Here is a 26,484-nt window from a genome sequence, read left to right on the forward strand (position 1 = left end):
TGTGTGAAAGCCGGCTTTATTCTGACCGCGATGCCGCAAAACCACGCTCCACGGGCTGAGCCCACGGTTGTTCCTAGCGGTGCTTCCCGGTACGATTGAAGCGCCTGTACAAGTATCGGATCCTCTTGCTGAGTTTGTGGTAGTCCTCTACAAACATCCGATCTCCCACCATCTGCTTCTTGCGGATGCACCTCTGCAACTCGTTCCCCTTCCACCCTCGCAGCCACTTGGGCCCCACGATGAGGTTCTTCGGGTGGAGCTGGAAGCCGCCTGACAACAGGAGGGCAGAGCAGAGAGGATGAAGCCAGGCCCTGGAGGAGGCTGTTCCCGGGGCGGCCGGCCCCAATTCACCCCGCTACACACCCGTCCTGCCTTCTCTCTGCTGGAGAAACCGCCCAGGTGGGTCCAGCCTCCCTCCCCTCCAACCGCAACCGGGAGCGGGGTCTTACCCAGGATCCCCACGTTATCGTAGACCCCGAACAAGGCCCGTTTTTCCGTCCACCGATCCACCTCCTTACGCTTTGGGGGTTCCTTGATGCGGAAGGCCCGGGTCAGCCCTGCTAGGGGTGAGGAGAAGGGCACGGGGAGGCCGGGCCGCACCGGCCCCCAGCGGGCCCCGCCGCCGTTAATGCTGCGTTCGGTCCGGACCAAGGGAGCGGTCCGGCCCAGCAGGGCTCGCCCCACCGCCCGCACCAGCACCGCCATGGGGGTGACCCGGTGGGCGGGCCGGTTCCCCCCCCCGGCTACCGGGGAAGGGGAAGAAGGAGGAGGAAGAGGAAGAGGAGCGGTTCCGTCCCGTCCGTGGCTCCGGCCCGGCTCCTTCCGGTCGCTGTGGCCGTCGGGAAAACGGAAGGAGGAGGGGGTGGCGTCACGCTAACGGTCGGAGAAGGGAAGGGGGGGGGAAAGGGAGCCGGCGATTGGGCGAGGCGCTGGCGCGCGGCAGCGCTGCTGGGCGCTGATAGGCTGGGGAAGAGGGGGGGCGGGCCGAGCGCGGCCCGCGCGCGGTGTTTTGAGTTACCGGGGCCCTGCCTGAGGAGGAGAAGGAGGCCGCGGCCTGTGGGGTTATGGCGGGGGCTATGGCGGCGGCCTGGGAGTTCCACCTGCCCCTCTCCCCCGCCGACCTGCTGCGGGACGACGGCCCTGGGCGCTACGTGGTGCAGGAGGTGCTGCCCGCCCGCGAGCTGCCGCCCGCCCTCACGGGTAAGGCCCCCCCACACACATACACATATACACCCCTCACGGCCTGGCCCGGTTCTACCGCCGGCTCACGGCCGTGATCGCATCCCCCCGTCCCTCTCCGTGTTTCCCCGCAGCCTTCCGGACTGCCTTTCGGGCTCGGGGCGCGCTGGCAGTGCTGCAGCATTTCGACCCCCTCTACAGCTTGCTGCAGTGAGTACAGAGCGACGAGCGCGGAGGCCGGGGGTACCGGGAGGGGAGCGGGTGGAGGAGGGTTGTGGAGAGGCTGGCGCACCTGAGCGTTCACGCCTTTCCCTCGTGGTGTTTACTCTCTGCCCTCACACGCTCTGCTTGCCCTGCAGCCACTTCCAAGCTGTGGGGACTGATGCCAAGGAGGATGCCCTGGAGCTGATGATGCGCGGTGGGTATCTGCTGTTTTCAGCTGAGGTGGGAGTAATAGAGAGGTTGATCTCCTGTGGCAGCTCAGTGATGATATAAAGGCTAATGTGACTCGACCAGCTGGGTTGCACCCTCAGCCCATTCCAGTAATACGGGTCTGTAATCTTGGTGGACAACGCTGAGCTGTGCATGTTCGCTGTAAGGGCAGGCCGACAGAAAATCCCCTTCCCTGCGTCCCTGGAAAATACATCTTGGGATGCGTCAGCTCTGAGCAAGTGTTTCTATGAGCTGATGAGGGGCTGTGGGGATAGGATAGGGCAGCGCGTCCAAGGTTTGGGTTGCAGGGGGCAGCCCATGTTACAGCTGGTGAGATGTGAGCACACGTCTTTGGTAATCTGATGACTGCTCTAAGTCTCCAAAAGAGAGGATGGCTGAGGGGCCTGGCAAGGAGTGCTCATGACTTTCTGCCTCTCTTCAGTGGTGTCCCATCATTCCAATGAACTTCCTGCCATCTTGGGTGATTCTGGGCTAAGCCACGCAGACCGCACTGCTCACCTCAATGCTCTCAAGATGAACTGCTACTTGCTGACTGGCCTGGTGGATGCCTTTGAAATGGAAACCTGCAAAAGTGGTTTGTTGGAGGTGGGTCCTGGTGGGAAGGTAGGTGAGGGGACTGGGGGGAAGACGAGGTGATAAAAGTAGAAAACATGTAAGCTTGCTGATCTCTGTGGTTTCTATCAGATGTTATAGCTGGGTTTATTTAAACACGTTGCCAGCAGGAGCAGTGCATTAATGTGGAGTACTCGTATTTCTGTGAAACTGTAGACGGAAAACATCCAAAGAGACAATATTTGTCTAAATATCAGCGGGGCCTCAGATGCCCAGGCCTCTCTCTTTCACTCTTCAGTGTCTGGCTGGTACTTAGTGTGCTAGTATTTTCTCAAGAGTTCCTTTCTGTGCTCAAAGATGACAGCAACGGTTGTTTGATGTGGGCATATAAGCTCCTCATACATCTCACTGTATGTCTCTTAGTGTTGTAGATTTTGACAGCCATTTTCTTTTTTGAGGGAAGCGGGGTGGTGATGGTGTTTTTTCTGTTGTCAAGCTGCTGATGTATCGCGTTGTGTAATCTTCTTTCTAGAACAAGAAGAGCCGTACCAAGACCTCTGGATCCTTGTGGGAAGAGGAGAGGGAGCCGCTCTTAAGGCTACTCATGCAGCTGCTGCAGCTGGATCTCCATAAGCTTTGGGGTGGTTCAGCGGTGGAAGAAGAGTTTGTCAGGTATGGGATGGAGTGGATGTAGAGGTGGGATGAGCGACAGTGGTTTTCTGGAGGGGAGGGTTAAATGTTAAATCTGCCAGTGAGGTGGTATTACAGCCCTCTGTGGGGTACAGATCTCTGAGAAACTGAGGAAACTGTCTTGAGGCAAAAGCAATGTGTTTATCCTTTCCTCGTGTAGACCTCTAACATTCAGATGTTGTTTGCTCAGGTTTTTAAGGATACTGGAGAATCTCTCTGGTTTGAGAGAAATGTGTTTGCCTAGTGCAGTGTGCTAGCATGATGTTGGTGCAAGTTGTGATAGTGAGGTTTACTGTCTCTCTTCTGTGGCTTTAGCTTAATGACAGGAAGCTGCTACCGTGTCCTGGAGAATTCAAGTATTGGTCTTCAGAAGTACCGGGCCACACGGGAGGCTGTGACACATCTGCTTGCCACAGCTCTGGTTCATTATGATCACATGTTCAGTGAGTTCCTGCTCTTCTGCCTTCTTCCTGAAGCCATTCCCAGTTACTTTCCCTGACCTCTTTCTTCCTTCTTACATGAGAAAGGTGCCACTCTGAAGATCGCACAGATGCTGCAGCACTTTGAACACGTAGCCCCAGTGTTTGCACAGGCTGTGAGCCTCTGGGCTACAGAGTATGGTCTGAAAAGCCTGGTGGGTGAATTGCTAAGGTGAGAAACATACCCCGAGGCTTGTCCTTCTATCCCTAGCAACTTGAAGCGCCCTATTCCTTGTTTCATCTTTCTGTGCAGGGAAATTGGACAAAAATGTCCGCAGGATCTGACTCGCGATGCTTCTGGTGTCAAGGGTTATGCTACCTTTATAACTGAACTGGCTGAACAGATTCCAGCTCTGGTGCTATCCAACATGAGCGTTCTCCTGCGTCACTTGGATGGGGAGGTACATTTCTGCAATATTGCCTGTCTGGAGAAGTCAAGTGGTGGAGGTGCTGCTATCCAGTTTTTCTGTCTGAAAACAGAACCTCTTTCACAGAGAACAAGTAGCCAAAACCTGCCCTTTGGAATAGGTTTTGCCCTTACCTAAAAGATGCAAAGGAAATGGAAATCATGACATCTACTGTCTGGTTGTTACTCTCAGGTATCAGAGAATGGGAGACTGCTTACTGGTCTGAGATCCCAGCCACTGTCCCTTGTTCTTCAGTACTTAATGAGTTTGTCATTGTGTTACCTTTTTTTAAACTGCCCTTAAAAGCCATAAGTGTTTCTCGTATCAGTTCTTGGCTTCTGTGGACCTAGCTGGATAGCAGGGTTGGATTACACTGTCTTGCAGGCATACCTGTGCCCTCCCAAGGTTAATACAAACTCCATAATGGAGAAATTCACTTAAGGCTGGAGCCTGAGACTTAGAAAGCCCAAACTCTGGGCCATCCTTCCCCTTGGCATATCAAGTCATGTCTTTTTATCTGTTCCTGGTTCAACTACTCTTCTTTTTGCAGAGTTACATGATGCGAAATGCCATTCTGGTGGCTATGGCAGAAGCGCTGGTGCACGTGCTGAATGGTGACCAGCTGGAGGAAGCTGCCCGTGGTACTCGGGACCAGTTCCTGAATATGCTGCAGGCCCATGTCTGTGACATCAATGGCTTTGTGCGCAGCCGTGTGCTGCAGCTTTTCACTCGAATCGTTCAGTGCAAGGTAAGTCTGTGCTAGGGAAGTGGTGTTGCTTCAGTCATCCTTTCCGCTGTTGTGTTTTCTAAGGGAATTTCTGTCACCCTGCTCTTTGTTTGCAGAGTCTGAAGTTTAGTAGAGAAAGGTATTGTCCCCGTGTACTGTGGTGTCCGCAGTTCCTTTTTCCCAAGAGACCAAAGATCCTAAGGGCGAGGGAACTGGGGAACAGAAATTAAATGCTGTTTTTCATTGCTGGGACAGACTAGAAGGAAGAGCACAGTATGCAAGCTCTTTTTGGACATTGGTATGGGAAAACATCACCCTTGCTAGATATACTAAAACTTGACTCACTGGGACCCTGGATAGCCTAACTGAAGTCCTTGCTTTCAACAGAGGTTGGACCAGAAGATATCCAGAGGTCCCTTCAGACCTAGACTTTTCTATAAATCTATAATCTATTCCTTTTAGTAAATTAATATGTCTGCAGTAAAATAACTTTTCCTGAGTCTCTAGGCCTTCTTGCTAACTTTGTCTATGCTCTCATTGCGTGCTAGGCCCTGCCTTTGACTCAGTTTCAGTCTGTGGTATCGCTGGCTGTCGGGCGTCTCAGAGACAAATCTGTGGTAGTAGCTAAAAATGCGATCCAGCTCCTGGCTGCATTTTTATCCAACAATCCCTTCTCCAGCAAGGTAATTCCGACTAGTATGATGGCTATGTTAGATGTCTGTTTGCAGGCTGAATATCCGCAGCTTGCTATAGCCAGAGCAGCAGCCTTTCTGTGTCTTGTGGGAGGGACAACGTAGCCTTGGAATCTGCAGGTGGGAGCTTTCTGGCTTTCCCAGGTTCAGATCTTGCTTCCTCTGGCTCTTCCCTCGCTTGGTGTAATCAGTAGGTATGCTGAAGGCCAGGAGGGATGTGTTTGATTGTGGAAAAACCTGCAGCAGTTTGATTTGAATCCACTGTGGGGTTTCTTTCCTTAGGATCAGAATTAGTCTTTTAGAACATTCTGCACAGAGCTGCAGCTCTTTGTGTTTAGCTGCACCTTCTCCTGAGCTCCTGAGCCTCAAACTGGCAATTTATAGTAGTTCCCATTCTAGGATGATGGCCAGAGTCCAGTTTCCAAAACCAGGGTTATGTGAGGGGGTTGACAACTTAAAGCGGGGAGTGGAAGAGAAAGGAGAATTCTAGCATTTCAGAAAAAGGAGGATAAGTAACATATTTCTTCTCTTCCTGGCATCTTCAGCTAAGCTGTACTGACTTGGCTGAGCCACTGAAGAAAGAGGTGCAGAAGCTGCAAGAAATGAGAGACCGTGACAGATCCACAGCAGGTAATTTCCCTTCTTCCTCTTTCCCCTTCCCAGGGCATATCAGGGTTTTGGGTTTTTTTTCCTCGTCTTAAATTTGCTCCCAGGTTGTAGTGGCTTTTGTCTCAGATCTTACTTGTGTGAGATGGTGAAGCCAGATAACTGGGATTAAACTCACAACAGTTTTTCATACAGTGGTGTTATAAAAGGATAGTTTCAATGTCCATGTATAGATCAACAATTAAATATCCTATTTTCAGGGTAAGAACTGAAAATACCTATGAATACCCTCCCAGGTTTCTATTTTCAACCATTCGAGGATTGCTTGAGCCATAATTTTGGTCAGATATTAATTTAAACTTGATTAGCTTTGGACTTGGTGCTGCCTACAAAACAATAAATATCAAATGATGGTTCTCTCTTACCTGTTTTGTTGTTGGTGGGGTTTTTTTACCCTCAGTGGTTTCTTTTTTTATGCCAAAGAGTTCTTGCCTATTCTTGCTGCAGTCTGGGTGGGATCAGCAATGGGAATAGTGCCTGCCTGCAGGGAATAAAAAAAAAAAAGTAGAATTCCTAAGTTCCATATGAGTTTCTCTCCCCATTTAAGGTGTTATTTGAGTCTCTGTATTCTTCATTCCCGCTGCTGGTTTTTTTTAGCAGCTCCAGTGATCACCCCAGAGGAAGAGTGGGAAGCAATGCTGCCAGAAGTTAGGGCTGCCACACAGCAGCTCTTTCAACCACAGCAGGAAGGGGAAGAGGAGGTGCTGGAAGTTGAGGAAACAGCGGAGAGTACATCAGAGCAAATCACTAGGCTGCTGAGGAAGCTGAATTACAAGTAAGAAGACTCTGTAGTTTGAAAGAGTGTTTATCCCAAGGGATGTGTTCGTCTCTTGTTCCCTGTTCAAGAAAGGTTTGAGCTCCAGGGTGGAGGGATGATTTCCAGTAAGATTTCTCTGGAGGAAGAGATTGACATGGGCACCCAGCACAAGATGCTGGCAGGAGCTGCTTTCCCAGGTGTTCAGGGCAAAGTTGGGTGGTTTCCCTTGTGTTCTGCCCTAACGGGTTGCTGACGTTCTTCTCGTGGGCAATGTCATTGTCCAGGAGTGCAGCCCACCTTACGCAGAAGGCCCTGTGTCGCTTCCAGGGGAAGGAGCCCTTCAGTGGCCCCACAGAGGAAAATGAGGAGGCAACAATCCTGGGTGTTTTGAAGAGACTTTACACAGGTAACTACTTCAGATCACTCTGTCTCTTCCCTAAGTCCAAGCTGATGCTGGAGCTAGACCAAAACCCTCTGGAATGCCCTGTCCGTCCTTCTGACCTGTGGGGCTCAGTCTGTGCATACTTGACAGCTCATAGAGCTGCACCATCTCTGAATCATTTGCTCCTCTAGTGGCCTGGCATTTTGGCTGGATCACATTAGTCCTGTTATTTCATTTCTGGTTGGAACAGTTCCATGTTCCCAGTAGAATTGCATTTCTGATGCTTTAACTTACGTAATATCTGCTGAGGGGAGGGAAGCTAGCGTTATCCACTCACACCCTTCTGTCCTGTCTGAATTTGTCAGGAGTTCTGCTTCCTGAACAGGTGGTGGCACATAATGCTTACCCTTAGCAACCTTGACCAAGTATCTGGTTCAAGCAAAGTCTTGCTTATCTGGGGCTCAAGCCTCTGGGTGTATTTCTTGTGCTTTATCTTTGGTGTTTGTTTCAGAATAAGGTTTCCTAGCCAATCCCCTTGAGCTCATTTCTATCAAAAGTCTACTATCTAAAAAATCTTCTTAACTTTGTCAACTCTTCACACTCGCACAAACTTTGCTAGGGAGTAGTAGTGTTTGCCTTCTCCTTACTCTGCCCTGATTCCCTTTCAGAGCCTCATCTGTCTTTGGGTAGCTGTCAAGTTCAAATTAACCCCTTCAGCATTTTAATGGAGTTTACCCCAACTGGACCATGCCTTTCTCCACCCCTGTATTAAGTTGGCATTTCTGTGGTGCATCACATTGTAGTACCGGAACTTGCTCTACAGCGTGCTGAGATTTTGTCTTTGTAGCTATGTCTGATGGCAGAATTTAGATTTTTGTCTCCTGGTTCTTGCAAGGTGTTGTCATGGGGTGGAGAGGGAAGGGTGAAAATGCCCTGAACCGTGCCTGCTTTTCTTGTACTTTCAGTACTGCTCACAAACAAGTGTTTGTGCTGTGCAGGTTCATGCCCAGGTGAGAACAGTGAGGATCCTCCACATGGCAACAGTAGTCGTAAGACCAAAGAAGTTGTACCAGAAGAGCAGTCTCAGACAGAGCTGGTCAAACAGGAGATGTTGGTGCAATACCTGCAAGATGCTTACAACTTCTCAGTGAAAATCACAGAAGCCCTGAGCCTGATCAGCAAGATGATGTACGAAAACTGTGTCTCAGGTGTGTGAAATAGCCATGGGGCCCTTTCTCCCCTGTTAAGTGTTTCCAGATCTTTCCCCTTGCTGGAGAGGAGACGTGGGAGTGGTGGAGCTCCAGGGGAAGGGAAAAAGGTTGGAGGAGCTGCTCTTCACTGAGCAGATGTTGGATGCACTTCCAGGCTATCGGAAAAGCAAGCACCGTCTAAATGGGTGTCGCAAAGGGGTTGTGTTGGGGCATGAATGGGCTTTTTAGGAATCAATTTTTTTAAATATCAAGGTTGATAATGTTTTTAAAAGCCAGGTGACCAAAATGACTTAATTTATGGAAGCTCCTCCACCTCCTGCGAGGGGGGATGTATGTTCATCTCGGCCGAGGTTCTCCCAAAGTAAGCGTGGCCAGTGAAGCTGGGTTCTCTTACCTGCTCAGTGCCCTGATGCAGCTTCAGGTGTTATGCTGGCCACAAGAGGGGAACTGAGCAGCTTGTTTCATCCACCTCACCTTTCCTTAAACTTTATTCTGTAGCTAAAAGTGATCCTGATCAACAGGTTCTACGGCCTGGTCCTCTTCAGTGCTGTAGTGAAAGGTGGTGATGAGTAAGCCTTTGAGTTAATTCAGCCATTCATATTTAATATTAGAACTACTGTAACCAGTTAGATTTTTTTGGAGGGCTTATCATGAATCAGCACCCCTGAGGGTGCTTGGGGCATAGAGGGGCACAGCTCCCTCCTCTCCCATCCTCCCTGGCACATCCACATGCCAACCACTTGCATGGTTCTGGGGTACAGATGGGTCTGGGCACTACAGCACCCCAGCTTCACGCAAACACTTCTGAGGCTTCATCTGTATTAAGGACTCATATGTTACCCATGATAAGCACGTGGGCTTCCCCAGCAAGATTTAGGTGTCATTAGCTGTTTGCACACACAAAAATGAACTCCTGAGTTCAGTGTCTTTGCAGGTCATTTGAAGTTCAAGGCTGAGAGGGTGCCCCTCACCTGGTACTTAAACACCTGGGGTTTGGCTTACTTTTTTATGGCTGTGCAGATTTTACTAACTTTTCACCTCCCTGTTGTCCTGTGCTGTAGTTAAGGAAGGCAAGTTGGGTGTCTGGACAGCCAAGACATTTTGAGACATTATCTTCATTTGGAGACAATATGCTGCTGGGTAAGAGGGTGGTGGTAAGGGATGTGTGTGCTCAGATTTAGATTTTTTAATTAAAGATTTAAGATTTAAAGATTTTGTTTTTTCTGTTGCAAATATGTAACTTCTGGTGTGACTGGGCGCAGGGGAAGCATACCAGCTTGTCTGATAGGGGATCTTTATTCAGATTGTAAGTTGGAGCTTATACTGGTGTAAGCTCCCACTTAACCAGAGGTCAGACTCCATGAACTGTTCATTGTACAGTCCCTCTAATCATTCCTGTGGGTCTCTTGTGAATACTCTCCAACTTAATGTTTTTTCTTGTCTTAACGAGCAGAAGACTGGGCAGTATATTTCAGGAGTAGTCAAGCTGGAATCAGATACATTATTCCTTAGCCCATTTATACATCAAATAGCTTAGTTTCTCTGGTTACAGCATCTCACAGGGACTTGCATTCAGCTGCTCTTGTCTGCTGTGACCATGAGATCTTTTTTTTCCAAAGCTACTGTTTCCCAGAAGAGAATTTTGTTCTTTCTCAAACATGGTCTCTGTGCTCTTCTCCTAAATGTATCACATGACCAATATTACAGCTAAATCTAACCTGTGCCCATTTCCTCCAGGAGATCTATGTCTTTGTATTAGTGACCCCATCCTGCAGTATGCCTATGAATTTGTTTTAATGGCCTCTCTAATGGGGATTAGGAAAGAACTGCACTAACGCAACTGTTCTCTCTGCAGTGGTGCAGGAAGCCATTGAGTTCTTTGTGACAGTCTCGAAGTTTGGTGTGCCCCAGGCAGTGGTTGGAGTCCGCAGGATGCTCCCCCTCATATGGTCAAGAGAGGCTGGTATTAAGGAGGCCGTGCTGAATGCCTACAGGCGGCTCTATCTGAGCCCCAGCGGGGATTCGGAGAGGTATGGCTCTTCCTAATCAGAAGGTTTTTTTCTGGTTTGTTTTTTTTTTCTCTTTCCCCTGCTACTCCACCCCTCCCCTCCTTCTTTTGGGGAGCTGTTGGGAATGGGTTATGGACACAAAGAGAAATAAAAGTTGCCATGCTTCATGCTGAGCTGAAACATAAGGTTATATATCTGTATCCCAATCTTCCTGTGGGACCCGCTGCTGAGCTTCTGCTCTTGGTTTGTCATAGTGTTCACGTGTAGGAAATTCATGCAGCAGAACTCCATGTGAGACCTTATGGAAGGAGAAGCTGAGAATTATTTTAAACTAAACTGTTATCAGGCACTCACGCTTAACACTCTCATCCATTTCACTCTCATACAAAGCACTGCACCAAGATACATGTGCCCAAATGATCTGGGCCGGGTCTCTATGTAATAGGGAACAAGGGGTGTTAGTTATGAATGTTCATCTTGTCAGCGGGGTTCTTGATTGGCAGCAACGAACTGATTTTTTGGATGGCTATTTCAGCCCCTTTGGGAGTCAGCTGTTGTTACAGACTCATCCCATATCTAAGAGTCTTGCATACTTCACCCTCTGTAGCAAAGTTGTTGCCTGGTGTCTGTTCCCCCATTTGGGGTTTCTTATGGCTGTAGTTGCTCACCCTGTTGGAATAAGAGGAATGGTATACAGTGAGGTCTAAAGTTGGAGCTATCTTTCTATTACCAGAGCTCAGGTTTTTTGCTGACACGTCATGCATGCTCTGGCCTTATCTGAGTAGAGAGGCATTCTGCTTCTGATGTACATAACACATTCCTCAGCGTTTACTGGTTTTCTTACTGTCAGTTCTGTCCTTGATTTTTCAATGTACACCGTTTCTTTATCCCTCACACTATACAAGGTTAGTTCTTATTATCGTTTGGGTGCTTTCACACACATTTCTATTTGTATTTCATTCAGACCGCTCTTAAATCTTTATGTAACAAATCTCTACGTGTGGCAGGTGAGAGGATGTTAATGGGGTCTTTGTTGCTGATCCTTAGTGAGGATTTGGGGGTGGGAGCTGGGTACCACTTGCGTTCTTGTTTCTTCCACGCTAGAGAGGAGCTGCTTCTCCTATCTACTGTGGCACTTGCTCTTTTCTTCTTAGCACTTGCCCACATGTAAATCCTGTTGGATACACACACGCCGAGATAAGTGTGATTCCCTGGTGAGATGCACCATACCTCACCCTCATTTGCGCCATCAGGGCAATAAAAAGCACCCACTGCTTCATATTTCTTCTTGATAGTTGTCATGGTTTAACCCCAGCCAGCAACTAAACACCATGCAGCTGCTCACTCACTCGCCCCCCAATCCAGTGGGATGGGGAAGAGAATTGGGGGGGGGGGGAAGTAAAATTCGTGGGTTGAGATAATAGAACAGAAAAGAAGAAACTAATAATGTTAATAACAATAATAAAATTACAATAATAATAATAAAAGGATTGGAATATACAAGTGATACACAATGCAATTGCTCACCACCTGCCAACTGATGCCCACTTAGTCCCCGAGCAGCGATTCCCCCCAGCCCCACTCCCCCCAGTTTATATACTAGACATGACAGACATCACATGGTATGGAATACCCGTTTGGCCAGTTTGGGTCAGCTGTCCTGGCTGTGTCCCCTCCCAACTCCTTGTGCCCCTCCAGCCTTCTTGCTGGCTGGGCATGAGAAGCTGAAAAATCCTTGACTTTAGACTAAACATTACTTAGCAACAACTGAAAACAGCAGTGTGTTATCAACATTCTTCTCATACCGAACTCAAAACACAGCACTATAACAGCTACTAGGAAGACAATTAACTCTATCACAGCTGAAACCAGGACAATAGTCTTGCCTGGAGATGACTCTTCTGCAGTTTGAGCTCTGGCCTAATTTGTTCGTAGAGAGGTTTTCCATTTCTTATGCTCTAGGGAATAGTACTTTGACTTGTGGTTGAAAGCAAGCTGGGAAGTGTCTGGCAAGTGCCTCTTGTTGGGTCTTTGAGCACCAGGAGGAGCAGCAGCGCACAAGGCAGTGGACTTCTGAGCCCATGTCACACTCACTGGCAGTTGAGCTGGGTGACTTGGAGAACTCCAGCTTGTGAAAGGGGAAGTTTTCCTGTCCCCAGGGATCAGCTCTGTTATCTAATAGATGTCCTCAGCTCTCTGAATAAGAGAGTAATTGTGACAGTTGCTTTTTCTTTTTCTTTACCTTTAAATTTTTTTTTATTGTTACTTTATTTTATTTTTTCCCCCCTTCAAAGGGCCAGAGCCCAAGGCCTGGTGCATTCTCTCTCTCTCATCATGGTGGATGCATCGCTAGGAACGATACAGTGCTTAGAAGAAATAGTGAGTACTTGCCTTGCCTGGGTTTGGACTGTATTTGTGATCTTAGATGTCTGTTATATTAAAATGGTAGTCATTGCAGTTAATGTCTTTGCTGGTTTGAAGTCCATCCTCGTGCCTCTCCCTACTTGCTTTATTCCATTTCTTTTCCAGATCTCGGAGTTTGTGCAGAAAGATGAAATAAAGCCTGCTGTGATCCAGCTGCTTTGGGAGCGATTCACAGAAAAATCTCAGTGCTCATCACTAGAGCGACGTGCTGCTGTGATGCTGCTGGGGATGATGGCACGGTGAGCCCAGGGCCTGGTCTAATCCTGTAAGTGGGAGGATGTGCAGGGAGTCGATTTTTATCGAAGAACTGTGGGTGCTGCATCAGCTGACCCTTTGTTCTGCAGCTTCAAAAATAGTAACCACGTCATGGGGTAACGAAGCCTGGAATTAAACATAGTTGTGCTGGGTCCCACCAGCATGGTCTCTGAATGAGTATGACGACATTACTTTCTTTGTGTTCTGAATGTCCATCCCTTCTCAGAGCTTACCATGTCACAGCTCTGCAGCTTTGTCTGTGTTTGGATAAGACCAGTGAGAAGCTGCTGAGTAGAGATGTCTGGAGCCTTTAGCATGAAGGGAAATGAACCTGCTTCCCTTTCCAGGGGCAAAAAGAGTGTGATTTCACTATAAGGTTTTCATTTCCTCGGTTTCCCAGCCCAGTAACCCTTTGGCATTTAGCTTACCTGCTGATTTCTTCTTGCTCTTCCTACTTCAGTCCTTCATCGGTCAAAAATAGGCCTGCATAATGATGATCTTAAAGTTCTTGGCTCTAGAGCTGGAGCCATTTCTGGAGCTTACAGCCAGTTCTGCAATTTGAGTATTAGATATTCCTTCCAAGGTATTTCTACCACCCCATCCCATGTGCTTGTGGCAGAATTGTAGGCATCGTCTCAAAATTAATACCCTTCCCTAAAATCATGGGAATTAAAGAAAACTGTAGGTTTCTAGGGTATCCTGTGAGATCCTGCCTTGAGTCCAGGGGTATGTGTGTGTGAAATAAGAACAGCATCGCCGCCTTCACAAATCTGCTAAGCGAGGTGATTTTGCTTTTGTCCTATAGATGCCCGTTATAAACTTCTTAGATTCTCTTCTTAAATACATTAGATTCTGTTCTTGCCTTCTTCACCCAGTTAATTCTATGTTCCTCAGATCAGGCCTGGACTGAGGAATATACAATTCTACCTGTCACAGGTAGAAAGTGGGGGGTGGGTTTGGGGTTTTTTTTGTTGTGTTGTTTTCTTTCCCACAGTAGGGAAGGAAGTGGCACATGACACCAGTCCTGAGCTGCTGGACTCTTTTCTGTTTTGCAACATTTTTCTTTGTCTTACCCTTTTAAGTTTTGGTCCTTCCTGATAAGAGAGAGGAGTCAAGAATCTTCTTTCTTTACAAAGAGACAGTGTGCTGAGCGGTGTTCACTTTGAAGAACCTCATCTCTTAGCCGAGTGTGGGTTATACTGACTTCTGTGGAATATTGCTTGCTGCTTTTATAGCTATATCTTGAATTTGCTGCTCTTATAGCTGTATCTTGAATCATTGGATGGATTTGGGTTTTGTGTGGGTTTTTTTTCCCCCCTCTTACTCAAACCACTGCCTTCTGCAAGGTACAAGGAGTATTTCTCTTGGTTATCCACACTTCTGTAAACTTTCAGCAGCAACTCACATAATACCCCCATCCCTTCCATTCCACAGAGGGAAGCCAGAGATCATAGGTAGCAACCTGGACGTCTTGGTGACAGTAGGGCTGTCTGAGAAGGTATGCGAAGACTATCGCCTGGCTCAAGAAGTATGCAATGCCATCGCCAAACTTGCTGGTAAACCTAAGGTAAGATTTTTAGTTTGTTCTTGAGGTCATCCAGAAACGGAGTTATCCAGAAACAAAGAAGGGGTGGAAATTGAGAAGAGAGAGAAGTGATTAAATTTTTACTGATTTTGAAATTAAGTAGGTTGAGACCATTCAGCAGCACTGTCTGGAAAGCTTAGCACACATCAGTGAACATGTAATAAAAGAATTTTCATTAGGCAACAGGCTGAATTCAATTAGTAAAGAGTTCAGTGCACAAGAAAATCTGTTTTCCTTTCAATTCTCTTCCTCAGACTCCCAGTTCTAAACTGATTTGTGTTTCCTCAACCGTGAAGCCCTTTCCTCTACTGATGTTTTCTGGTGGTGTGATTCTTTTGCCCTCTCTATTAATTGATATTTGGGAGTTGTCAGCTGTACAGCTAAATATAAAACTTGAAAGGTTTTCAAACCTGTCCATGTTGTACTTGCAACAACATGATGGTCAATGGCTTCTTTGTCTGGGGAGCAATTTTTACCTTTTTTTTTTTTTTAATGCACTTGGAAAAAAAATCTCTTTCGTTTTTGACTCAAGCATTTAGGGCATTGTGGTTCAGCAGTTCCAGCATAAAAGCAGCCTTCCTTCACACAGCACCATCATTCTGTGTTTGCCCCTTCCACTGGGGACACTACTGGAGGACCTTCATGAATTAGGGTGTATCACAATATTTAAGAATGTTCTGAAGATGGTTGTAGTTCAATTTTAGGTTGACTTAACTGCAGTTAAGTTTGTATGTGAGAAGGGACTGAACTGTAGATACTTGAATAATTGTGGTAGCTCTTCCTTCGCTCCGCCCCCAATCAGAAATTCAGTACAGAGAGTAGGGTTGTAGTGAATTGAGAAATTTTGTTTCCAGCTACTGAAAGCTTGTAAATCCTCAAGCAGTAGCTCATTTTGGTCAAGTATATTTTTATCAGGCAGCCACAGGTGTGCTGGGATATCTCGGGCATTGTCATGCTTGGTTTAGTAATTCTCTGGGTTCTTTTATTCCCAACCTAAAATGTGGTGAGACGGCAACAGCTTAAGTGTGAGGTGGTGTTGGATCCAGAGCTATCCTCTGTTATTTCTACTGATGATACTTTGCTTTTAAATAAAACCTTATGGTTCTGGAGAAACCCCAGGCAAGGGCATCTAGCTGCCTTGCTGTTGATAACTCTGAAGATGCTCTAAAAGTTTCGCTCTTCATTTATTGTGTATAATGAGGAAATCATATGAGATTTAAAAAGAGTTATTTTGAGATTTCAAAAGAGTTATTTTGCTTTAAGGTGAAGTAGTGGAACTGTCTGGGTTGGCCTGGGATCATCATTTGGCCAAGCTTTAAATCCACCTAGTGCTGCCACCATGCCTTCAAAAGTGACAGTAATGTCCCTGCTGTGTGTTCAGTTGCAGAGCAGTACTGGATGTCCCTGCCATCGGCCTAGCATGGGTTTGATTAGCATTGTGCACACAGCAAGGTTATGTACCGGGAGGGTCATGGGGGGATCTTCTGTGTGGTAAAAGTAACTCATCTGTTCTCTCTGCAGCCAGCACTGGGGAATAACAACACACCTTTTCGACTGCCACAGAACCATATGCTCTTTGGTTGCCTGAGTAAGACTGTGAGTAAAGGTGAGCTCACGTCAGCAGTAGGTTTGGAGGAGATGGAGTTGGATTGTGAGACAGCCTATGTTGTCGCTGGTATGTGCGGTACAATGCTCCCTCTCCTCAACAGGCTTTGACCAGCCAAGTGGTCACTGGATCCCCTTCATGGAGGCAGCGGTAATGCTCATCTACCAGCTAGCAGAAGGGGCAGAGGAGATATGTGCTCACATCCTGCAGGTGTGCAGTCAGCAAGCTCTGGAGAAGCTGCAGGAAGCTGATGGGCAGAAAGCTGGTGAGGAAAAAAGCTGGTGAAGGAAATCTGTACCCATGGTTTCTACTGCTGCGCTTGGGTGGCCTAGAGTAACTGCAGGAGGAGAACAGAACTGAGGGGCTAGTGGAGGTGTTGGCGCGGAAGGGTGCGAGTGCTGTGAAGGAGTCTGTGGAGCATGGTGATGTGTTATACAGTGAGACTTGGCAGTAACGGATGGGGGAAGAGGTCTAGATCAACACTGAACTGTAGTAATTTTTCTCCACTAGATCCAGGAGTTTCTCCCAGCAGAGTCTCCGGTGGTGCTAGCAGTCTCCCCACGTTCCTGCTGACACACCTCGTGTCCCTTGTGGGACAGGTGGCACTGCAGCAGGTAGCACATTTGGAAGTGTCGGTGAGTGCAGAGCTACGCAGACGCCGAATCCTCAGAGAGGAGGAGAAGACCAAGAAGCGTTCTGACAGCAGCATGAGGCAGAAGAGACTCCGGGTGAGAACTGAGGTTTCTTTCCCTATGGGCAATTTCCTGTTTCTTCTAGCGTCCCAGCTACTGCTACAGCAAACTTCTGAAGAATGCGCTCCTGAGGATGCACGAGGTCCAGGGTAATGCATGTTTTGGTAATAGAAATGGACACATGTTGGTTAGGATGAGCAGGGAGAGCTGAGGTCCTTGAATGACCCTGTTCAATAAAACTCACACTGGTCTTGGGTTTTAAAGAGGCAGAGAGGAGGGAGTGAAGGGCGATGACCTGGCCATGCTTATCTTCATGCTTCAGGCAAACATTTCCTTTCTACTCATCACCTCCTTCCTTACCAGTGCAATCTTTTGCAATTGCTGCTAGTGGTGAAGAATACTCACTTGTATCCTGAGTTTTGGAAAAGGGCTTCTGGAATTTTGGCTTCCAGTCCACAGGGTTTGAGGGTCCTGTCCTCTCTCAGGTGGTAATGATAAAAGTTTAATAGTAGCCTTCTTAATGGGACCTGTATGATAGAAACACCCTGTTTGGTTAGGTCTACCTCAGAACATATTCCAGAGTGTAGTGAGGCTGACTTTCTTGTGTAAGAATAGAAAAAATGTTGTGTGTCCCTAAGTATCTACTCTCTATTAGATGCCTATACTGCTCTGTCCAGAGAAATTTGTAGTTCATTTCCTCATCTGCCCTGCTTATCAGTGGCACTTTCATTTCCCACACAGGAGGAGGTAACTGAGATTTTCCAATAAGCAGCAGTTGGATGCAGATTTGGTCCCCATGCAACACTCATGTCTGTCTTCTTCCCTTGTGTTGCTTTTGCCTTTCTATAAGGTTTCCCATAATCTTGCTCAGAAGACCAGCAATTCTCAGGCTGCTTGGAACTTCTTGCTTTTAGGATTTGCATGTCCCTTAAGTTGTGCTGGACTCAGGTATTGATGCCAGATGTTTCCTATGCCTGTCTCAGCTTAGTAGCTTCAGTAGCTTAGGTGTTCTTTTTCATTGGTGTTCTGTGACATGTGGAGTGGCAAATCCTGGACTACCCTTCACAGTTTCATTCAGTTCTCAGGGAAACCATCAGCTGCTGGTAACATGCATGCACCTCTCGCCCAAGAGAAGAGTACTTCGTGAAGGAAGGGGTTATTGTTGCCTGTCATCTTTTTTACAGTTTTCCTTTCTGCACAGAGCACAGGAAATGAGACCACTATGGAGGAGGAGCTGGGCCTTGTGGGAGCCACAGCTGATGACACCGAGGCTGAGCTCATCCGCAATATTTGTGAGAAAGAACTTCTAGATGGTAAGTGCGACTGCCACCAAGGAGTACTGGTTCCTTCTGCCTGTGTGAAAGAACAGGTATGGTGGGTAACAGATCCAGAAGGAGGAAGGCTGTTTCCTTCAGAAGGAAATGCTGTAATTTTTTGTCTGGTGTCAGTTTCTATGTAGGCTGTCTGTTTCTTTGCTCTGCCTCTCTGGAGGTGGTTTTTCAATGGTGAAAGTGAGTCAACCAGTTTCTATAGTTTGCAGGAGTTCTGGGATATATTAAGTCATTGTTCTTAAAGAGGGATGCACCAACAGTGCTCTCATACTTGCTGTCTTTATCCCCGCTCTCTAGGGAAGCATCTGTTCTCTGCCTTTGTTCCACTGGTGCTCAAGATCTGCAACAACCCTGGGCTCTACAGTGATTCGGCGCTCTCAGCTGCTGCAGCCCTAACTCTTGGCAAACTCTGCATGATCAGGTAATGCCTAGCTGTGCCGGTGTTCCCTTCCCAGCCTTCCTAGTACTAAAGCACAAGCAAACGTTGCAACTCCTTTCCTGTGGAGAGAACAAACACAAAAGAGCGTTCGTAGTTTTTTATTTTTGTGTGGTGGGTGTGTGTGTGTCTGCTCTCTGTGAGATGGGATTTTGGTATCTATGCTGCCTTTTCTGTACCGTATCTCATCAGCTCTGAGTTCTGTGACTCCCACTTGCGCCTGCTGTTCACTATGATGGAGAAGTCCACTCTGCCTGGTGTGAGATCCAACCTCATTATTGCAGCAGGAGATCTGGCCATCCGTTTCCCCAACCTGGTGGAGCCTTGGACGTCGCATCTCTATGCCAGGTAATGCTACACTCATTGCTGGGAGAGGACAAGCGATGAGAGCTCTGTGGAAGGGTGACACTGGGCCTCCAGATGGTGCAAATGACCCAGGAAACCAAATTTGAAGGTGTCAGTGCAGGGAGACAACGGACCTGGGCTGTGGAGTAGGCTGTGGGTGTTGGTAACTTAAAGATACTCAGCTGCTTTCTGTGGTAACTATATGCTTCTGTCAGGTTGCGGGACCCCTGCCCAAGCGTGAGGCAGACGGCTGGACTGGTGATGACTCACCTCATCCTCAAAGACATGGTAAAGGTGAAGGGCCAAGTGAGCGAAATGGCAGCTCTGCTTATAGACCCAGAGGAGGCAATCATGGGAGTGGCTCAGAACTTTTTCAGTGAACTCTCCAACAAGGCAAGTGGATGCTCAGGGACCTTAGTTCACAAGCGTGGGGAAGGGCTGGTGGAGGCTGGGTCAATGACACAAGGGTTGAGTCCTGGAGAAGGTGTGTTAGTGGTGTAGAGCAGCTGTCTGTCCCTCTATGTCGCCTAACTGAGGGTAGATAAAGGAAATTTTGCAACGTGACTTTTGTTGCAACCCTGATGTTGCTGAATTTGACCTCATCTGTTCACATCGGAAGGCAGGCTCTAAGCCAGTGCCTTGTCCCTTTGCTTTCTTGCATACGCCCAGCACAGGGTTGGGAACAGTTTTCTGCAGGTTACCTTTAGGCCTTACAACAGGGTTCCCTGACCTTATGGCTCAGGCAGTGCACTATCTCTGAAACCTTTCAAAGTTGTTCTTGGCTGTATGACATTGAGATACTTAAATTGAAGCAGTTACAGCCCAAGCAGGGTAAGAATAGCAGCAGCATTACCCCCTGTACTGTTCATTCAACATGAAGGCTGCTGTGGGCCCTTCAGAGTTTGAGATTTATTGCCTGAGAAGCTGCAATGATACGGGGGCTTTACTATCTTGGCTTGCTCTATTAAAAGCAGAGCCAGCCACCTGACTGCACTGACTTCCCATCTCTGCAGTCTATGACAAAGCCACGTAAAAGCAGTGGAAAAGGAATCTGAATTGGACCTTTTCAGGCAAGATGGGAGTCAGTTCCTTGAGCTGAACTGCTGTGCAAGTTTCCTTTATCAGGAAGCTTTTGTGTTGGGGTGTGACAAGGCTGGAAAGCAAAGAAACTGCATCCAAGTCTGCCAAAGAGCAGAACTGTTGCAAACCAAGGGTTGTTGGTTGGTTGGGTTCCCCCCTGCCGCCCTTAGCTTCAGCCAAGTGGTCCTGGATAGGTTTGGCTGGCTGTGTACAGCTCGTTTCAAAAAGCTGGTGTTTTCAGTCAGTAGATTTGGGGTGGGGAGAAAGGAGGTAATTTTAAGTGGGCAGCTTATTTGGCTTGACTCCAGCTGTCCTTCACAATTCTGTATCTCATGTAGAACCTTGTATTCTGCACAGGGTAATGCCATCTATAACCTGCTTCCAGACATAATCAGTCGCCTCTCAGATCCTAACTGCGGCGTAGAGGAGGAATCCTTCCACATTATTATGAGGTATTCTGGGGTTAAAGAAATCTCATTTGACCAGGACTATGTTTATGCAAAGAGGATGCCAGATCCAGGGAAGAGAAACTACAGTGACATATTTTTGTGATTTAACCCCAGCCAGCAGCTAAGCACCACGCAGCCACTCACTCGCTCCCCGCCTACCCAGTGGGATGGGGGAGAGAATCAGGGGGAAAAAAAAGTAAAAATCATGGGTTGAGATAAAGACAGTTTAATAGGACAGAAAGGAAGAAAATAATAATCATAACAATAATAAAATGACAAGAGTAAAAGAATTGGAATATACAAAACAAGTGATGCACAATGCAATTGCTCACCGTTCGCCAACCAATGCCCAGTTAGTCCCCCAAGCAGTGATCTGCCCCCCTGGCCATCTCCCCCCAGCTGATGTACTGGGCATGACATCACATGGTGTGGAATATCCCTTTGGCCAGTTTGGGTCAGCTGCCCTGGCTGTGTCCCCTCCCAACTTCTTGTGCCCCTCCAGCCTTCTTGCTGGCTGAGCATGAGAAGCTGAAAAATCCTTGACTTAGTATAAACACCACTTAGCAACAACTGAAAACATCAGTGTGTTATCAACATTCTTCTCATCCTAAATCCAAAACATAACACTATACCAGCTACTAGAAAGAAAACTAACTCTATCCCAGCTGAAACCAGGACACATGTTCAAAATGCTTTTTCCAGTTGTTCTCCTTGATCTGACTTTTTCAGTCTGTATCTGAAATGGAGTCATGCTGGGGCAATCGATTCTAAAGCCACATAGTTGGGAGTGAGGAGAGACTCCACAAAGAGTTTCCACTGGCCCATTCAAAATGACTTTCCCTCTAGAAAAGGAAAACAATTGGTTTTATGCATGGGAATGTGGCTATGCAACATCGGGACAACACAACAGATTTTAAAGACTCTGCCGCCTTTGTCAATTTGGTGGCCTGCTGGATTTTTGTAAGCAATTTTAGTAAAGCTGTAGTTAAAGTAACAGGTTTGGGTTTGGTTTTCTTAGTTTTGTTTTTGGTGTTTGTTGGGGTTTTTTTTCCAACAAAGCCTTACTCCATAGTATAGAGACATACTGAAATATTTCAGTCTGAGGGTATTGGTTGCTCATAGACAGCACAAAGAATGTCTTTAGTGGTAAATTACAATAAAATCTCCAGTGATTTTTCAACTAGTCTTTCTGTCCACGAGAATCCAGTGCCTTTAGGAAGATGGATGTACTTTTGGACAGGTAGGAATTGCAAGGCACAGAAAAGGTCTATTAGTGAGGCTGAAATTGAGACTGAAAATAATCTATGGCTGCAAAAATAGATGGATATTTTGCTTCAGCTTTTAGTAAGGAGGGTAATGTGAAATAATGGGAAATGCAGCATGTGGCTAGTGACAGCATGTGTAGAAGGGAAAGTTAGTGTCTGAAGTGGAAGCAAACCAGCACAGAGAAACAAGAAGGTGGCATGTAAAAAGAATGGGACATAATTTTGGAATTTTCAGTACAATTTTTAATAAATGTCAAACTGGAGGTGTTACCACATACCTAGAGAATCGTAAGTGTAGCACTTGCATTAAAGTGTGATTAGTGTGGTTAAGACAGCTATAGATGGACTTTTCAGTCTTCCAGCAACGTGCAGGGAGAGAACTGGAGGTGCCTGGCAAATAAGAGAAAAGGCAGTATCGATTTCACAAAGTAGACGGGTATCAAATTAGTCTAAAGCTAACTAATTTTAAAGAAGACCTCATCATCAGTTAGCACACCACATCATATCCTTTAAATGGGAAAAAAGGGAATAGTAGTTGAAACTGAACTATTTCCCCATGTAGCGCTATATGAAACGCTTACATTGTGGAGAGGATCCCGTTTCACTCGGAAACCGTGGTGGACAAAAGCACAGGCTAGGAAGGAAGCAGTGGCTTATGCTCGAGGGATACTTGCCAAACTGGAGAATAGGGAGGTGTAAAAAAGATAGGGGTAGTGGGGGGACCATCACTGTTAAAAGACTCTTGTGGAGAATGAGATGGTTACAGTAATAACTGAGATGAAAACTAGCAGAAAAAGCATAAGGTTGAATGTTTAGAAATTGTTTAACCTCTTCTGTAAAGCTATGGCTAAAGTTAGAGATGTATTCCCCTTGCTATTTTAGCAGTCAAGTTATTTCTGGTTTACGTACAGGGAAGCGTTGGTAGTGCTGGCGAGATCTTGCCTGGAATGCTGCCATGGTCCTGGTCACTTCAGTTAAAGAAAGATGAATTGATGCTGGAACAAATGCAAAGGGAGGACTCTTGAGGATACAGCTTCTGTTCCGTATCTAGAAAAGAAGCTTGGTGTGATGGTGGTAGATATAACAAAGACTAAACAAGGATGTGCTTGGACCTCTTATATCAAGGCCAGTGGCAACCTGACTGAGCTTAAGTTAACAGAAATGTTGGTACAAGAAAAAGGGAGGCCAGCAGGACTTTCTTAATAAATAGAAGTTATTCAGTGATTTCTATGAGGACGTCATGCAAAATGCAGAAGTACTTAAAGTTCATGTCTCTCTATTCCTCAAGAAGCTAAGAAGAACATGGGATCGGGTCAGCATGTAAGTTCTGTTAGGCTTTGTTCCCACTTCAGTGCAAAGTAACACTCACTTTTGCGTTGATCCAAAATACAGCAACACACCTTCAGCAAATTAATAATGAGCAAGTCAAAAGAATGGTTTTGAAGGGAAAAAAAAAAAATACTGCATGCTACCCCACTCCCCTCAAGGTCTGCTTGTCAGACACACTAGTCTGCCAGCACAACTTGTGAAGTAAGGAGATCATCTGGAGGTGTTGCATGCTCTTAAAACTGGATGGAAGGAGCCGATCAGAAATCGACACTGCAGCCTTTTCAGCGTCCCTCCTACCTCAGACCCTACACAGACATTAGCACTTCTTACTCTGGACCTACAAGGGTCTTTGCTTTAGATGGGTTTCTTAGTTTCATCCTAGGCAGGTGCTATTATGCAAACATGCAGTTTTAGTTACATGTTATGCCATAGCAGCTGTCCCCCAACAGGGAAATATATATATGCTTATACCTTCTCCTGAACTGAGTCTGAGGCATGCAGAGCAATCTTGTCATCTTTTGGAGGACCACCTAGCTGATCACTGGATAGGATAGCTGCAGGCCTCCCTTGGTGTAGGTAGAAAGGGGGTTTCCTCTCTGGGCTCTCAACTATGCCATTTTTTTTCCATTGCAGACATCTATTCTCATATATTACAAAAGACAAACAGACAGAGAGCTTGGTGGAGAAACTTTGTCAGCGATTCCGGACTGCCAGGTGGGTTGCAATCCTAATTTTCCTGACAAGCAAGTCTGCTTCTTAGGAATTGTTGTAAGAAACTAGCTTGTATATGGTGGTTGTAACAGGTTCCCATCATATCTTCGTGTGCCAAAGTGACAAATGCCAAGATAACCTGGATTAGGTCTCCCCCCCCTTTTTTTTTTTCTATCTTCCTCCTAAAAATACATGAATAAATATGTATAAATTAAGGCTTCTGGTCTTATTACACTGTGATTGGCCCCTCTCCCTTCACTCCTTTCTTAGGGAAAAGGTTTTGCGATAATTTAGATCTGCATTAGAGCTGAACAAGGAGACATCCCACATGTGGCTCTTATGCACCTTTGTGGTCCTTCTCCACAGGCTATTCCCTTGCATCTCAGCTAAGAAATCAGTGTGTTCAACTGAGAAGTTGGGATCTCCCCTGCAGTCCTGCCTGTTGATACAGGCCTGTCCTTGTTCCGCATGCGTGGGCTGCTCAGTACTAACTCTATGCCTGGGACTCTGTTTTCTTATTCAAGGGCTTGTGTCACTACACACTTGGTCCTTTGCTCTGTTCTGTCTGCAAGATGTGTATGCCTTGCTCGTGGTGCTGATTACGGAGTATATAGTGCAGGACCCATCTTGTGAACCTGGGATATCATTTTGCTTCCTGGGTTTTGGGGCTATTTTTGTTGCTTCTTTCCCCCTGCTTCCCAAGCTGTAACTTCACTGACCCAGATGTGCTTCCCGCCTCCCCCCACCCCCCCACCCCCCCGAAGAAAGACAGTAGAAATTTATCTGCCTCTCTGTCATGTACTTTCAGTGATATCTTCACTTTACCTTCCACTGGCTTTGGTGCATCCTGCCTTCCTCCATTCCTGTGGTTTTCCTTCTCCATCGTTGTGGCTTTGCCCTTGAGGTTTAAGCTGTGTCTGCTTATCTTGGCCACTTGTACGCAGTGCCTGAGCATGTGACCTGCTCAGCTGCCTCGGGGAGTTGCATATTCCCCAGAAATATTTGGATTTTGTTTCCTGAGCTGGAGTGGAGAGTGGCCCCTCTCTCCAAAATTGTCTCCCAGGAACACTGGTGAGCTCTTCACATCACAATCATAGAGCCATGTCTAGACTTTACTAAAATGTCCTAATATTGCTGTACCATGAAGATGATGAGTTTAATGCACACTAGCAGTAATGCTAGAGTGAGACTCTCACTCCAGGCTAAAAGAGGAGCTTATCAGAAAAGATTTGACAGCCACCATCACCCTCCTCAGCATTTCTGGAGATCTAATCATAGCAACATGCCAGGTATCGTTCAGACTTTAAATGTGGAAACACCTGGATGCTGCAGCTTTGTGCTCCATCTGTCTGCATTTGGACAGTGCATTCTGAGAGAGCACATGCAGGACAGACTTCTGGCCCTCTGTTTTGTATGTATTAATAATAGGGGCTTCAGCCTCACTTTTTTTCCTCCCGTTCTGTCACAGTGAGCTACATTAATGATGTTAGTTTGCTTTTTTTTTTGCCCCCACCCCCTTTTTTTTTAAAGTAACTTTTGCTGGAATTTGAATGTAGTCCTCCTTTGATACAGCAGTTGTTGTTTGTTCACTTTCTATGTTAATGAAAATGGTCTTCTTTATGTAACTGGCCTGTAACTGGCCAGGAAAGAGAGAGAACATCAAATACAGCTTCTGCTTGAGACTATCTCAAACATGCAAAAATGAGCAGCCAGAGTTTTTTTATTATTTGGTTGAAATAAGGCCCTTCAAGAGGAGTTCCCACCTTACTGAGTGCATTTTTTCCTCATAGCCAGCAATAACTTCTGACGCTTTTTAAACAAGTGACTGCGTTCTTTGACAGTGAAGCCTTCATGTTTTTCTGACAGACACTAAGTCAGTGTCTTTGCAATACAGCGGTGGTTGCGTATGATACGGCATGGCACTCATTAACTGACCTGTAACAGAACAACTTGAATCTCACGTCCTGCGGGGCAGAAGCACCTGCAGGAAATGCTTTATCTTCATGTGCTGTAGTTCTAGGTAGGATGTACTCATCCTTGCACACCCCTTTTCACAAGAGCTAATGGCAATCTTTGTCTCTCCCAGAACTGAGCGTCAATATCGGGATCTGTCCCACTGCCTTACTCTGCTTCCCCTCTCAGAACGGGGCCTTCACAAGCTGCAGGACAACTTTGACTGCTTTGCAGACAAGCTTCAAGACCCAGCTGTCTACAGTTGTTTCCAAACTGTGCTGGTTCGATTCCGCAGAGCAGGCGGCAAACCTGAAAATAAAGTAAGGATGGGGAGCAAGTGTCCGGGCTAGGAAAACAATTGCTTTTTACACACAATGATTGGAAAGCCCTGCAGTTCTCCGTTTTAAGCAGGCTACTCCTCACCCCTACCAATTTACAATTTATCAGAGGACTTGATGGCAATTCTGCTATGGATGTAATACTTCTTTCCCCCTGCCTTCTCTCTCTCTCTTTTTTTTTTTTTTTTTTTTTTCCTTTTTCTCCTTCTTTCCCCACTGTGTTACATCTCCATCAGACTCTGGCTGAAGAGCTGGAGCAGAAGCTGTCTGCCTCCCATAACCGAGGGCTGGATTCAGCAGAGACATGCCAGGAAGGTAGTAGAACTCCAGTGCCGGAGCCGGCCAAGCAGAAACCAACAGGAGGTATGTTCCTTTTGTGAGACTGTGAGACTGCAGCCTTCCCCCGATCTTGCAGTCCAGCAGAGACACCTAGGGACTTTTCCTCACCCTTACAGACCTTTCTCTTTTTTTGTTGTTGTTT

The 26,484-nt window shown here is 46.7% G+C and overlaps 2 protein-coding genes, 1 long non-coding RNA gene and 1 other non-coding gene across 10 annotated transcripts in view; 2 read left to right on the forward strand and 2 right to left on the reverse strand.

The window, feature by feature from the left end:
* Positions 1–787, reverse strand: MRPL51 (mitochondrial ribosomal protein L51). The gene is made up of 2 exons (XM_052794275.1): positions 450–787; positions 1–270 (listed from the first exon to the last, which is right to left on the reverse strand). Exons 1-2 carry the CDS (start codon positions 703–705, stop codon positions 74–76), a joined length of 453 nt encoding a protein of 150 aa, XP_052650235.1. The 5' UTR covers positions 706–787; the 3' UTR covers positions 1–73.
* The window catches only part of NCAPD2 (non-SMC condensin I complex subunit D2), a 26,721-nt gene continuing 501 nt past the window's right edge, over positions 265–26,484 (forward strand). Inside the window, exons 1-29 of one of the 4 annotated variants that reach the window (XM_052794273.1) lie at positions 265–399; positions 1,314–1,389; positions 1,539–1,597; positions 2,054–2,217; positions 2,717–2,856; positions 3,190–3,317; positions 3,402–3,525; positions 3,607–3,754; positions 4,311–4,508; positions 5,036–5,170; positions 5,725–5,809; positions 6,443–6,620; positions 6,887–7,008; positions 7,983–8,192; positions 10,051–10,225; positions 12,499–12,583; positions 12,734–12,867; positions 14,318–14,450; positions 15,990–16,074; positions 16,178–16,339; positions 16,585–16,802; positions 17,968–18,079; positions 18,395–18,518; positions 18,726–18,881; positions 19,094–19,271; positions 20,316–20,410; positions 23,635–23,715; positions 25,799–25,985; positions 26,240–26,366. In XM_052794273.1, the coding sequence (XP_052650233.1) occupies positions 1,588–1,597; positions 2,054–2,217; positions 2,717–2,856; positions 3,190–3,317; positions 3,402–3,525; positions 3,607–3,754; positions 4,311–4,508; positions 5,036–5,170; positions 5,725–5,809; positions 6,443–6,620; positions 6,887–7,008; positions 7,983–8,192; positions 10,051–10,225; positions 12,499–12,583; positions 12,734–12,867; positions 14,318–14,450; positions 15,990–16,074; positions 16,178–16,339; positions 16,585–16,802; positions 17,968–18,079; positions 18,395–18,518; positions 18,726–18,881; positions 19,094–19,271; positions 20,316–20,410; positions 23,635–23,715; positions 25,799–25,985; positions 26,240–26,366 (3,694 nt within the window). In that variant the 5' untranslated portion in view covers positions 265–399; positions 1,314–1,389; positions 1,539–1,587. Of the gene's footprint in view, positions 400–877; positions 1,201–1,313; positions 1,390–1,538; positions 1,598–2,053; positions 2,218–2,716; positions 2,857–3,189; positions 3,318–3,401; positions 3,526–3,606; positions 3,755–4,310; positions 4,509–5,035; positions 5,171–5,724; positions 5,810–6,442; positions 6,621–6,886; positions 7,009–7,982; positions 8,193–10,050; positions 10,226–12,498; positions 12,584–12,733; positions 12,868–14,317; positions 14,451–15,989; positions 16,075–16,177; positions 16,340–16,584; positions 16,803–17,967; positions 18,080–18,394; positions 18,519–18,725; positions 18,882–19,093; positions 19,272–20,315; positions 20,411–23,634; positions 23,716–24,078; positions 24,460–25,798; positions 25,986–26,239; positions 26,367–26,484 lie in introns of those variants that run through there. The other 3 variants (XM_052794270.1, XM_052794271.1, XM_052794272.1) reach the window with 3 other exon arrangements.
* Positions 1,658–1,979, forward strand: LOC128145334 (small nucleolar RNA U85). The gene has a single exon (XR_008236438.1). It is a non-coding gene; the product is annotated as a small nucleolar RNA U85 (small nucleolar RNA).
* Positions 20,608–26,484, reverse strand: part of LOC128144888 (uncharacterized) — a 12,772-nt gene continuing 6,895 nt past the window's right edge. For 3 of the 4 annotated variants that reach the window (XR_008236252.1, XR_008236253.1, XR_008236250.1), the window contains exon 6: positions 25,403–25,974. This is a non-coding gene — a long non-coding RNA (uncharacterized LOC128144888). Of the gene's footprint in view, positions 22,063–25,402; positions 25,975–26,484 lie in introns of those variants that run through there. The other variant, XR_008236251.1, reaches the window with a different exon arrangement.

Source organism: Harpia harpyja, chromosome 8, assembly GCF_026419915.1.
Source record: "Harpia harpyja isolate bHarHar1 chromosome 8, bHarHar1 primary haplotype, whole genome shotgun sequence".
NCBI lineage: Eukaryota > Metazoa > Chordata > Aves > Accipitriformes > Accipitridae > Harpia > Harpia harpyja.